The sequence below is a fragment of the Lynx canadensis genome, chromosome D2 (assembly GCF_007474595.2).
Source record: "Lynx canadensis isolate LIC74 chromosome D2, mLynCan4.pri.v2, whole genome shotgun sequence".
In the NCBI taxonomy this organism is placed as follows: domain Eukaryota; kingdom Metazoa; phylum Chordata; class Mammalia; order Carnivora; family Felidae; genus Lynx; species Lynx canadensis.
This window is the reverse complement of record NC_044313.2, coordinates 222,492-234,786: the sequence shown is the minus strand read 5'-3', so window position 1 is coordinate 234,786 and position 12,295 is coordinate 222,492. Positions and strand designations below refer to the sequence as shown.

Below are 12,295 nucleotides of genomic sequence, written 5' to 3'. Positions count from 1 at the left end.
GCTTTTTGTTAGACAAACATATTAGAAACCACTTGTTGCTCCTGGAGTGTTGTCACTTTTAGGTCCTCTCAGCTGACAGAGTGAAGAGTTTTATGTGTGGATATTAACCTGTGCATGTGCACATATCTCTGAACACTATGTGTGTAGCCATCTGTACCCATATTAAGCTGAACACGAGACCTCACCGACATCTCCACCTCTCATCCACCACTACATGGGTCATTCCAGCCTCCTGCCCTTGCTGATGTGTAAGTCCACTCCAGCAGTGACAACCCTGTCTCCCACAATCCAACATCCACTCATTCAGCTGTTCAATTTCAGCATACATGCATAGTGGCACCAGGATTGCTAACATCTACTCTGTCAGGAAGAAGCTTTATCAGCTGAAGTACAGTGCTTGTGTAGCTTTCTTGCTGTTGGTCTTACAGACTCCACTTATTTTCAACATTATTTAGATCAGCACATTTACACCCACCCCTATGGTTAGATTGTTTCCCAGATCCCCAAACCTCCCAAATGAGTTTTTAAAATTTGCATACATTAAAGTTCACTTCTTATGTGGTAAAGTCCTATGGTTTCAACAAGTATCACATATGTGCCATTGCACTATCATACAGCTAGTTTGTCTGCCCTAAAAATCCTCTGAGCTTTACCTGCTAAACACTCTCTCCTTCCCCCTGAACTGATCATTTTACTGTCTCCTTAATTTTGACTTTTCCAGAATGTCATATAATTGGAATCATACAGCATGCAGGCTTTTTGTTTATCCATTCACCTGTTAAGAGGCATCTTGTTTGCTTCTCGTTTTGAGCAACTATGAATGAAGCTGCTATCAACATTCATGTGCTTGTGCAGTTTTTGTGTGGGCATAAGTCTTCAGATCAGTTGGGTAAATACCTAAGAGTGTCATTGTTGGGTTGTATGGCAAGAGTATATTTAGCTGCATAAGAAACTGCCAAACCACCCTCCAAAGTGGCTTTATCATTTTGCTTTCCCTACCAGCAATGTTGCTCTGCATCCTTGCCACCATTTTGCATTGTCAGGGTTTTGGATTTCAGCCATTTTTATAGGCATGTCATGGCATCTCCTTGTTTTAATTTGCAATTTCCTAGTGACATATTTTGTTGGTCAGCCTTTCGTATGTTTATTTTCCATCTGTATATCTTCTTTGGTGAAGTGTTAAAGATCTTAATTTTTTTTATGTTCAATTTCTTTTTTTTTAGATTTAAATCCTAGTTAGTTAACATATAGTGTAGTAATGGTTTCAGGAGTAGAATTCAGCGATTCATCATAAACATCTTAATTAAAAATTAAAAAAATTTTTTAAATGTTTATTTATTTTTGAGAGAGAGCGAGAGAGAGCGAGCATGAGTGGGGGGGGGAGGGGCAGACAGAGAGGGAGACACAGAATTTGAAGCAGGCTTCAGGCTCTGATCTGTCAATACAGAGCCCAATGTGGGGCTTGAACTCACCAGCTGTCAGATCATGACCTGAGCTGAAGTCAGATGCTTAACCAAGTGAGCCATCTAGTCTCCCCAAAGGTCTTAATTTTAACAGATTTTCAGAAATTTCAAAAATTTTTTAAAAATTTTTTGTTTATTTACTTATTTTGAGAGACAGAGGGAGAGCGCGCGCGCGTGAGCAAGTGGGGGAGGGGCAGACAGAGAGGGAGAGAGAGAAGCCCAAGCAGGCTCCATGCTGTCAGCACAGATCTTGATGTGGAGCTCGAACTCACAAACTGTGAGATCATGACCAGAGCTGAAACCAAGAGTCAGATTCTTAACCGACTGAGCTACCCAGGCATCCCCCAAATTTTCTTTTATGATTCACATTTTTTAAGGAAGTTCTTGACTACTCTGTGGTCAGAATAATATTCATCTATATATTCATGGAATTGTTTTAAAGATTTCCTTCTTTTTGACATTATTTTCTTTTTCCTTTCTTTTCTTACTGAAGTGAAATTCACATGACATAACATGAACAAGTGAGAGCATGTGGTCCAGCGGGATTTAGCGATGTGTCGATTCCTTTTTATGACTGGATAATATTCCATTGAAGTATATACCACATTTTATCTCTTCATTCATCTGTTGGTGGACATTAGGGTTGTTTCTAACTTTTGGCTATTGTGAATATCATTGCTATGTACATTCATACCGGTTTTCAATTCTCTTGGATATATACCTATTAATGGAATTGCTGGGTCATATACTAACTCTTATTTAACTTTCTGAGGAACTGCCACACTGTCTTCCACTGAGGCTGCACCATTTTACATTCTCACCAGCAATGTACAAGGATTTCAATTTCTTTACATTCTCACCAACACTTGTTCTTTTCCATTAAAAAAAAATGATAGCCTATCCTGGTGGGTGCGAAGTGGTGTCTCATTGTGGTTTTGATTTGCATTTCCCTGATGACTAATGGCACTGGGCATCTTGTCATGTTCTTGTTGGCCACTTGTATGTCTTCTTTGGAGAAATGTTTATTCAAGTCCTTTGCCCATTTCTAAATTATCTTGCTTGTCTTTTAGTTGTTGGGTTGTAAGAGTTTTTTAAAAAAAATATATTCTGGATCCTAGACCCTTATTGGACATAAGATTTGCAAATATTTTATCTGATTTTGTGAGTTGTCATTTCAATTTCTTGATAGTGTTCTCTGATGCACAAAAGTTTTAAATGTGTATGAACTCTGACTTATCTATTTTTCCTTTTGTTGCTCTTGGTGTCACATCTAAGAATCCTTTGCCAAATCCAAGATCATAAAGATTTACCCCTATATTTTCTTTAATGAGTTTTATAGTTTTAAGTAATATATTTTCATCATTGATCCATTTTGAGTTAATTTTGGTATAATGTGTGAGGTAGGGGGGTCAAACTTCATTCTTCTGCAGGTGGATGTCCAATTGTTCCAGCCCATTTGTTGGAGAGACAGTTCTTTCCCTATGGAGTGGTCTTGGTACTCTTGTCAAAAATCAGTTGACCACAGATGTATGAGTTTATTTCTTGACTCTCAATTCTATTCCATTGGTCTATATGTCTTTCTTTATTCCAGTACCACACTCTTCTGATTACAATAGCTTTGTAGTAAGTTTTGAAATCAAGAGGTATGAGTGCTACAGCTTTGTTCTTTTTCAAGATTATTTTGGCTATTCTGGGCCATTGCTAATCCATATTGATTTTAGAATCAGTTTTCTAAGAAATTTTTTTCTAAAAAGGCCATTGTTATTCTGATAGGAGTTACATTGAGTCTATAGGTCACTTTGGGTGTCATTGCCAAGTTAACAATATTAAGTCATCTGATCCATGAATATGGGTTGTCTTTCCATGTATTTAGGTCTTCATTAATTTTTTGCCACAATGTTTTGTAGTTTTTAGTGTACAAGTATTTCCCCTCGTTGATTAAATTTATTCCTATATATTTATTCCTATATATTATTCTTATATATTCCTATAAATATATTCCTATTTATTCTTTTCTGATGCTTTTGTTAATGGGTTTTTCTTAATTTATACTTTGAATTGCTCATTTCTAGCATATTTCAGAAACACAATATATTCTCTGTGTTGATCTTATACTCTGAAGGTTTGCTGACTTCACTTATTAGTTCTAGTTATTTTTGGGGTATAGATGATTTGGGATTTTCTATATAAAGAATCATGCCATCTGGGAATAGAGATACTTTTGCTTCTTTCCATTTGGATGCCTTTATCATTTTTTTCTTGCCTAATTGCTTTGGCTAGAACTTAGTGTGATGTTGAGTAGCATTGTGAAAGCCAGCATTCTCTTCTTGTTCCTGTTCTCAGTAAGAAAGCTTTTAGTCTTTCCCTGTTGAGAATAATGGCAACTGTGGGTTTTTCATAAATGCCCTCAATCATTTTGAAGAAGTTCCCTTCTGTACCTAGTTTTCTCAGTATTTGTATCATGAAAGTATGTGGAATTCTGTCCTTCGGTCTAATGGTTTTCCTGCATTAATTCAGTCAATCCCATATTTCTCTCCTTCATTCTATTAGTGTGGTCTATTCTATTCTATTCTATTCATTTTTGGGTGTTGGATCACCCTTGTATTCTGGGGATAAATCCCACTGGTCATGGTGTATAACCCTTTTAACATGCCATGGATTTGGTTTTCTAGCATTTTGTTGAGGATTTTTGCATCTACATTTGTAGATATTGGTATGTAGTTTTCTGGTGGTGTCTTTGGCCTTCTTATCAGGCAGTGCTGGCTTCACATTAGGAAGTGTTCTTCCCTCTTCTATTTCTTGGAAGATTTGGGAAGGTGTTGATTCTTCTTTAATTGTTTGGTAGAATTCATTAGTGGAGCCATCTGGTTTTGGGCTTTTCTCTGCCTGGAGGTTTTTGCATATGGATCAATTTCTTTACTTGATACAGGTCTGTTCAAATTGTTTATTTCTTCTTGAGTCACTTTTGGCATTTGTGTGTCTAAGAATTTGTCCATTCCATCCAGGATATCTAATTTGTTGGTATTGCCCTGCATTCTCCGGTAACCCTTCTTATTTCTGTGAGGTCGGTGGTGATGTCCCTGCTCTCGTTTCTGACTAATGTGCATCTCTCCTCCTTTCTTTGCCAGTGTAATGGGAGGTTTGTCAATTTCACTGATCTTCTCAAGAACCAATTTTTGGTTTTGTTGATTCTATTTTTATATCCTGTATTTCATTTGTCTCTGCTCAAAGTTTATTACTTCCTCCTTTCCATTGGGTTTGAGTTGAGTTTGCTTTTCTTTTTCAAGTTCCTAAAGGTGTTTTTAGTTTATTAGTTTGAGAATTTTCTTCTTTTACAAATGTGTTTACACTCGTGTTTCCCTGTATGCGCACGGCTCTTTCTACATCCCACGAGTTGGTATGTTGTGTTTTCACTTTCAAAGTCTTTCAGCTTTCCTACAAAATCTGTATCTGGAGTTTATTATTGTGCATGGTTTAAGATAAGCATTTATTTCACATCAGTTTTCCAGTGCTGAACAGCGCTTTCCTCCCTCAACTGTCTGCTTGGCTTCCTCTGTCTTACACCACACATTTGGCTGTTTCTCCGAGTTCTGTTGTAGAGATGGTGCTTGTGAGGATGTCCTTAAAGAAGGTACTGCCACTAAACCCAGGCAGACCTTTAGTCACTAATTGTATTCAGTTTTTGTCTTTAGTTTTTCACTTCTTTGTAAAACTTGTAGTTTTCCCAGGTGGAGGCTTCTCAGTGATACTCAGAGCCCCGCCTGATTCCATATTTTTCTTTAAATTTGTTTTTATTTTTATTTTAGAGAGAGAGAGAGAGAGAGAAGGAGCTGGAGAAAGGGGTAGAGAGAGAGAGAGAGAGAGAGAGAGAGAGGAGAGAGAGAGAATCTTAAGCAGGCTCCATGCTGAGCACGGAGCCCCACTCTGGGCTTGATCCCATGACCCTGGGATCATGACCTGAGCCAAAATCAAGAGTTGGACATTCAACTGACTGAGCCACCCAGGTGCCCACCCCCCCTCAATTTTGTCTTCAATATGCCATGGTTCTCAAAGAGGGGGACCTCCTCCTGCTGGCAGAGGGGCACTCCTGTCCTTCTCTGTTGGGCATGGGGGACGGAGGCCCAGGACCATCCAGCCTGGAAGAAACCAGGTCTCCCAGCAATTTCTATGTCAACTATGCAGCATCTCAGTGGACATTTTGGTGCAGGAGCTGGAGGTCATAGGGTGAGGTTCAAACTCTGAGGTTCTCAGGCAGGAGGTCTGCAGAGAAGGTGGGCCGGGACAGAAGGTGATTCTGTAAGGACCAGGCTCAGAAACTGAGAAGGAAGCTAGGTGTGGGTCAGCCATGGTCCTGGGGTCCCAGGTGTGAGCCAGGTCACAGGAGCCCTGGTGCACCCTGGGGCTGTCCTGGGCCCCGGCCCAGCCCTGGAGGCGGGGCTCTGAGGTGTCTGGTCAGCGTGATCATGAGCCCCCGCACCCTCCTGCACGTGATCACATTTGATTCCGGGGCAGAGGAAGCAGGACAGACCATCGCTCTTTCACGGAGAAAGGGGTCCAAGAGGGGGTGCCCAGCTCATGGTCTGGCTCTGCGTTTCTGGGCACAAGCCCCTGGGCCTTGTCACCTCTTGAGTGGCTTTATCAGTGGGGGAATTAGGGATTTGAACTGCTCTTCTTCTATTGTAAGGAAATTACCAGAACCATGAAGAAGCTTTTGGTCAACATAGGTTTGTCAGGCGAACGTGATAACCACTACACTACGGAAACTGGTCAACATAGGCTTGTAAGAGCGTCCCTTCATAGGAGGAGCCGGAACCCAGCTGTCCCTGCATGTCCCTGTCCCTGTCCCTGTGAAAGCCTGGTGTGTGGCGCTGAGCCTGAGGGTCAGTCTTCAGTGGGAGGCTCTTACCTTCTGCGCAGGGAAGGAGGGAGACTTTCCGAGGCGATGGTGACCATTTCACAGGTGTATGCGTATCTTCAGACTCACCAAGACGTATACTTGAAGCATGTGCACCGTTCTTGTATGTCAACCATAAGTTAATAATGAAAAAATAAATGGGGGCACACAAGTGTGTCCCTGTCCGTGACACGGGGAAACATAATCCCAAGGAAGGGAAGACGTAGCAAATCTCCACACTGATCTGTGCCTTGAAAATCTCTCTTCTACTTCGACATCTCCCAAATTCCTAGAGTGTTACCAGATTTGGAAAAAGTGTTTATTGAATCAAACAAAGCAGCGCTCTGTGTTTTCCCAGACCAGTGGCAGCCCCTGCCTTTGGTGCTAATTGATGAGGCACGGCTCCTGCCCCAGGGGACACCCTGCGCCAACTTTTAACGAACTCCCAATTAGGGGCAGCCCAGACACCTGTGTGGCACTGGAGTCCCAGGGCAGTGTAACACTTGTCACCCCGGAGCAGGCCGGCAGGGGTCAGCATACGTCCCGACTGCCACAGTGCCCCTTGTCCCTGGGGCCTCGTCAGGACCCGCTTTGGCCAATGCTGATGAGGGAAACGGGGGGAGGCTTGTGGGGAGCACACTCCCACCATCTCCCAGGACCCCTGCCCTGGGCGGCTCAGTCTCTGCCACTGAGGCCCAGGCCCCGAGTGACCACCTTCCCATGGCCATGACCCCAGTTCCGCATATCCTGAGTGCGCCCCGTAGGTGTGCCCCGAGGTGTCCCCGGGGTTGATGCTGGCAGAGTGCAGAGGGTGGGCTTTTGCTCACGGCCACAGCCACCTGTGGACAGGGCACGCCGGGCTGGACGCCACCTCGGGAAGCTGCCTGGTGGCAGACAGCCCCCAGCTTGGCTCTTTTTACTGCAGCCATTTCCTGCGAGCCTGGGTGGGGGCGGGGAGTGGGGCAGCCTGCTCTGCCTGTCAACCTGTGGGGCGTCATCACCTTGTTTCCAGAGGGGACATGGAGGCGTAGCTTACGGATGGGGAAAATGCCCCACTTGCAGACGGGAGAACCAGACACAGAGCACCTGCCAAGAACACCAGTGTCCAGGGTGCAGCCAGCCCATGCCCTGGGGCTGCTGCTGTCCCCAGGTGCGGGCACCCCGTGTAGGGCATGGCCCCAAGAGACGAGCCTGGCATGGGGAAAATGCACTTGAGCTGTGGGTGAGAAACGGCCTCCAGGCACAGCCTAAGGGCAAGAGGCCCTGCTTAGGATGCTGGTTGCTGCCCAGGACCACCCTTGGGGCCCTCGCCAGCCCCTAGAGCCAGTCTCATTGCAGCTCTATCATTAACAAGTGGGTCCTTGCAGGCCTACCCCCGAGGGAGGCTGGGTGAGGGCAGAAGTCACCAGAGTGTCGGAGGGCACAGGGCTCACCCTCTACCCTCCCCATTGGTGGGTGGGCAGGCGGGGGGCTCTCCAGTGTGGGGGATCCCCCTCCCTCCCCTATATCAGTTGCATCCGGTCCTTGGGCTGTGAGCAGGAGCGCCAGGGCTGTGTGTTAGCTGACGGCCAGCGGGGCTTGGTGGAATCACCGTCCTGCAGGAGAGGAAGAGGGGACACGGCACGGCCACAATCTGAGGGAAGGACAACAGCCCAAGGAACAGGACAACAGGGGAGGTGCCACTGGCTTCCTTCTCATGGCGGGGGTTGGGGCAGCCTCCACACCTGTGCTCCGGGGTCTGTGCTGGGCTCACCAGTACTGGCCACCCTGAGTACCCAGAGTCAGGGTCGCCTGGGCAGAGTGGCCTTGCACGCCTGGGGCCCCCCACAGGGGGCTTGGGGACTGCACTCCGCTCTCATGTTGGTGGATGGCCAGGCCGTCTTCCCGGACAGCCCGGACCTGCCTCCCGGCCAGTGCCACGGACGCCCTGGAGCTGCAGATCCGCAGCAGCTCCTGACCCCCCACCTCTGTTCCTTCTTGCTGCGTCTCCAGCAGACGGGCGGTGGGAAGCAAGCGGTCAGGCAACAGGAGACCACAGGGGCCCCCCCGCCCCCCAGGACACAGCCCTGCCTGGAGGGTCCTTGGAATCATCCCGAGCTCACCCTCCTGGTCTCTGGGCTGCTTCGGGGGGGAAATCCTGGATCGAGCTCACACCCCTTGGGTGAGTGACCTTGATCATGCTATGTCCCTGCGAGCCGACCTGGGCGAGTGGACCCTCCCACCCACACTGTCCCTCTTGAGGAGTCAGGCCACTGTAGGGGGGAGGGTCCCAAGGTAGACTCATTTTGGGACCGCCCGCCCATTTATTTAGTTCTATCTTCTCTAGCCCTTATGGGACCCCTTGCAAGATGTGGAAGATTCCATGGGATTTGAGTGGTCCTCACACTGCACAGCCGGGAGGGCCTGACTCCCCTGCACGTGTAGCTCCAGGGGCACAGGAAGGCGGGAGATTTGGGGCCGGAGAACTGGGAGAGCCCTGGATAGGTCTCTTTTTAGTCTTTGTAGCCGTAATCTTGAGCGGTGAAAAAGGTTTCTAAACGAAGCTTGTCCTGGAGTCAAGGCTGAGCAAAACAGCCCAATTCTCCGGGTCAGGACCCAGTGCCCCGGGCAGAGTGCTGGGCTGCAGGGGCAGAGTGAGGGCTCACGAGCCGTGCAGTGGACTCAGGCCCTGGTGCAGCCTGGGCAGCGGCCTGTGCCCACCTGAACTCTGGAGGTGGCAGCTGAAAAGCACGCTGGCCCCCAGGAGATGGGGTCACGGGGGCCCTGCTGCGAAGACTGCTTCTTCCAGGACCCACAGTGGCCCCACTCCTGGGACCTGAGGGTGGGGAGGGGACTGGCCTGTCTGCTGGGGTTGGCTTTTGCCCGAACGTTCACCACACAGCTGCATGGCTGCGAAAGGCGGGGGCTACAGCCCGACCAGGTGTCCTGTGGCTGTGGCTGGAGCTTGGTCACTTTGTTACCGATTGGCACTGTTGGGGGTAGCTTTGCTGACTGCACTGTGGGTCTGGGGAGGGGACGCAGCCAAGGGACCCCCAGCCCATCAGGAGCCAGGGTGACTGTTCCAGGGGCTGGTTCAGGTAGTGAGTGTGCACACACGTGTGAGCACAGGCCCATGCGTGTGTGTGTGGTGTGCACAGGTGTGAGATTCTGTGTGGGTGGTGTGTGCACCTGTGCATGGCAGGGGGCAGGAGGGGCGCAGGCAGAAAACTGCAGGGGTCGCTGTGACTCCTGAGTGCAGTCCTCCCGGGGTGGACCCAGGGTCTGGACACTGTCGGGGAGAAGCCTTGCTCTGGGCTCCACGCTTGTGCGGTCACTTCCTGCCTCTGCCCAGCTGCCCCCTCGGACACTCACTGGGTGCTGTGGGCCCAGAGCAGCCGGCTGGGCAGAGTCCAGCCCTGTAGAGAGGGGTTGGGGGTGGTGCCGAGCTCAGTTCCCATCAAACCCCCTCCTCAATGGTGCCGCAGCCCCTCACTCTCTCAAGCAGGCAGCCACCCTCAAGTGCCCCCTCCCCTCCAGCAGGTTCCATCGCCCCCCCCCAACAGTGCCACCTGCAGCTTCTTGCCAGGAGGGGGCGCTGGTGATGGAGCTGTTTGCAATTCCACACGTCAGAGCCTCCTGGCTGCCGGGTTCCCAGCTAACGAATAATCCAGGGTGACAGCCCCAGGCAAGGAGAGCAGGGCCCCCATGGGCTTCCTCTGACCGTTGTTGTGCTGGGTGTGTGTGTGGGGGGGGCTTTACTGGGCACAGAGGTAAGAATGCTTTCCTAGGAATCAATCTGGTTTGTTGGATGAAAATGCGAAAAATGAAGCCATACGTAATTTCATTTGTGAAAACATGACAATTCCTGTCCTTTCCCTGGCCTCGTGAGTCTAGAATAAGGACCCCTCCCACAAGGTGACAAGGAGTCTAGAATGAGGAGATGTCCCCCCTCCCTAGGTGGCAAGCAACTGATAACCTGGGTCCAGTCTCCTGAGCGGCTTCCCCCCAAGAGGGCGAGGTCCACGGTCATCCGTGGTCCACGGGCTCCCACAGGGACACCAGGCCTGGCTGGAGCACTGGGATTAGAGACGAGGTGAGTGGACCCCAGGGAGAGGGGAACGGGCCGGGCCCCTCCGTTCCTAGGCCTCAGTGAGGGCTTGGGGTAGGAGGTCCCTCGTACTGGTGAGGGTGGTGGGTGTCCGGGCTGCCTTCATGGCCTGGGGCCGCAGCCAGAACCTCTCCACATTCATCCTACTGGGCTTCCCGGGGCCACGGGGCCTGCAGACCTGGCTCTTCCTCCTCTTCCTGGTCGCGTACGTGCTCACGGTGGCCGGGAACCTGGCCATCATCTCCCTGGTCGGGGCGCACCGGCGCCTGCAGACGCCCATGTACTTCTTCCTCTGCAACCTCTCCTTCCTGGAGATCTGGTTCACCACGGCCTGTGTGCCCAAGGCCCTGGCCACGTTCGCCTCGCACAGTGGAGCCATCTCCTTGGCCGGCTGCGCGGCGCAGATGTACTTCGTCTTCTCGCTGGGCTGCACCGAGTACTTCCTGCTGGCCGCGATGGCTTACGACCGCTACCTGGCCATCTGCCTGCCGCTGCGCTACGGCAGCACCATGACGCCTGGGCTCTCCGCCCGCCTCGCTCTGGGCTCCTGGCTGTGCGGCTTCTCTGCCATCACCGTGCCCGCTGCCCTCGTTGCTCGCCTCTCCTTCTGCCGCTCCCACGTCATCAACCACTTCTTCTGTGACATCGCACCCTGGATCGTGCTGTCCTGCAGCGACACGCGGGGTGTGGAGCTGGCGGCCTTCGGCATTGCCTTCTGTGTCATCCTGGGCTCCTGCTTTGTCACGCTGCTCTCCTACGCCTACATCGCTGCCACCATCATCAGGATCCCCTCGGCCCGGGGCCGGCACAGAGCCTTCTCCACCTGCTCCTCCCATCTCACCGTGGTCCTCATCTGGTACGGCTCCACCATCTTCCTGCATGTGAGGACCTCGGTGGAGAGCTCGCTGGACCTGACCAAGGCCGTCACGGTGCTGAACACCGTTGTCACTCCCGTGCTGAACCCCTTCATATACACCCTGAGGAACAAGGACGTCAGGGAGGCTCTGCGGAGGTCGGTGCAGCGGAAGTGAACCCTCCGAGCGCACACAGTGGGACCGGGCCATCGGACTGCCCCGTCTGTGGGAGCCAGCGCTCAGCATCGCTCTCTGCACGGGCTGGAAACAGCATCCTGATGTCCCAGTGTGGGCGGGGGCTCTTGGGCGGCAGGGGGCTCGGGAAGGGTGCTTGGCGGTGTGGGAGGGGCCCTCCCATCCCGGCCTCAGGGGGTCTCCGCCCCTCTCACAGGCTTGGGGGTGCTCAGCCCCCGGGGTCCAGACACAGATTGTGGAAGCGAAATGAGGACACGACGCCCCGGGAAGCACTATGTGCCCTGGCACATAGCCGCTGCCCGCCAGTACTGGGCGCTGGACCAGCCCGTGAGCCCCCGGCCCGGTCTGGGTCCCGGGGGGCTGCGAGCTGTCTTGTCAGTGAGGGGTGGGCTGTCTGCCCTTGGGTTTTTCCCCACTGCTAACACGCGTGGCTTCCTGAGTCTGCCCTCATTGGTGGCACACGGACTCTCGTTTGGAGTCAGCGTGTGGGTTTGCCTCAGAGCACCCCTCTCAGGGCTCACCTCCTCCTGGGGTCTGCACTGCGGGACGCACCCGTGTCAAAGGGCGGGGGGCTTGGTTCGGCCTCTGAGTGGCTCAGTGGTGTGAGGTCCTCGGGGTCTGGAACCTCTGTGGAGGCCTGGTCTGACGCGACAGCCCATCATTACATATTCTCAGAGCAGCAAGCACAGGCTCCGAATCCAACCCTCTGCCGGTGTGACTTGGGCAAGTCACATAACGACTCTGTGACTTTGTCTACGAATGGAGACGGCGCGTGCGCAATCCCATGGGGCCCTGATGAGTG

General features: G+C 51.0%; 1 protein-coding gene across 1 annotated transcript; it reads left to right on the top strand.

Moving 5' to 3' along the window:
* The first annotated feature begins 10,548 nt into the window (after positions 1 to 10,548).
* On the top strand, positions 10,549 to 11,475 carry LOC115526801 (olfactory receptor 287). The gene has a single exon (XM_030334110.1). It carries the CDS (start codon positions 10,549 to 10,551, stop codon positions 11,473 to 11,475), a length of 927 nt encoding a protein of 308 aa, XP_030189970.1.
* The last annotated feature ends 820 nt before the right edge of the window (positions 11,476 to 12,295 follow it).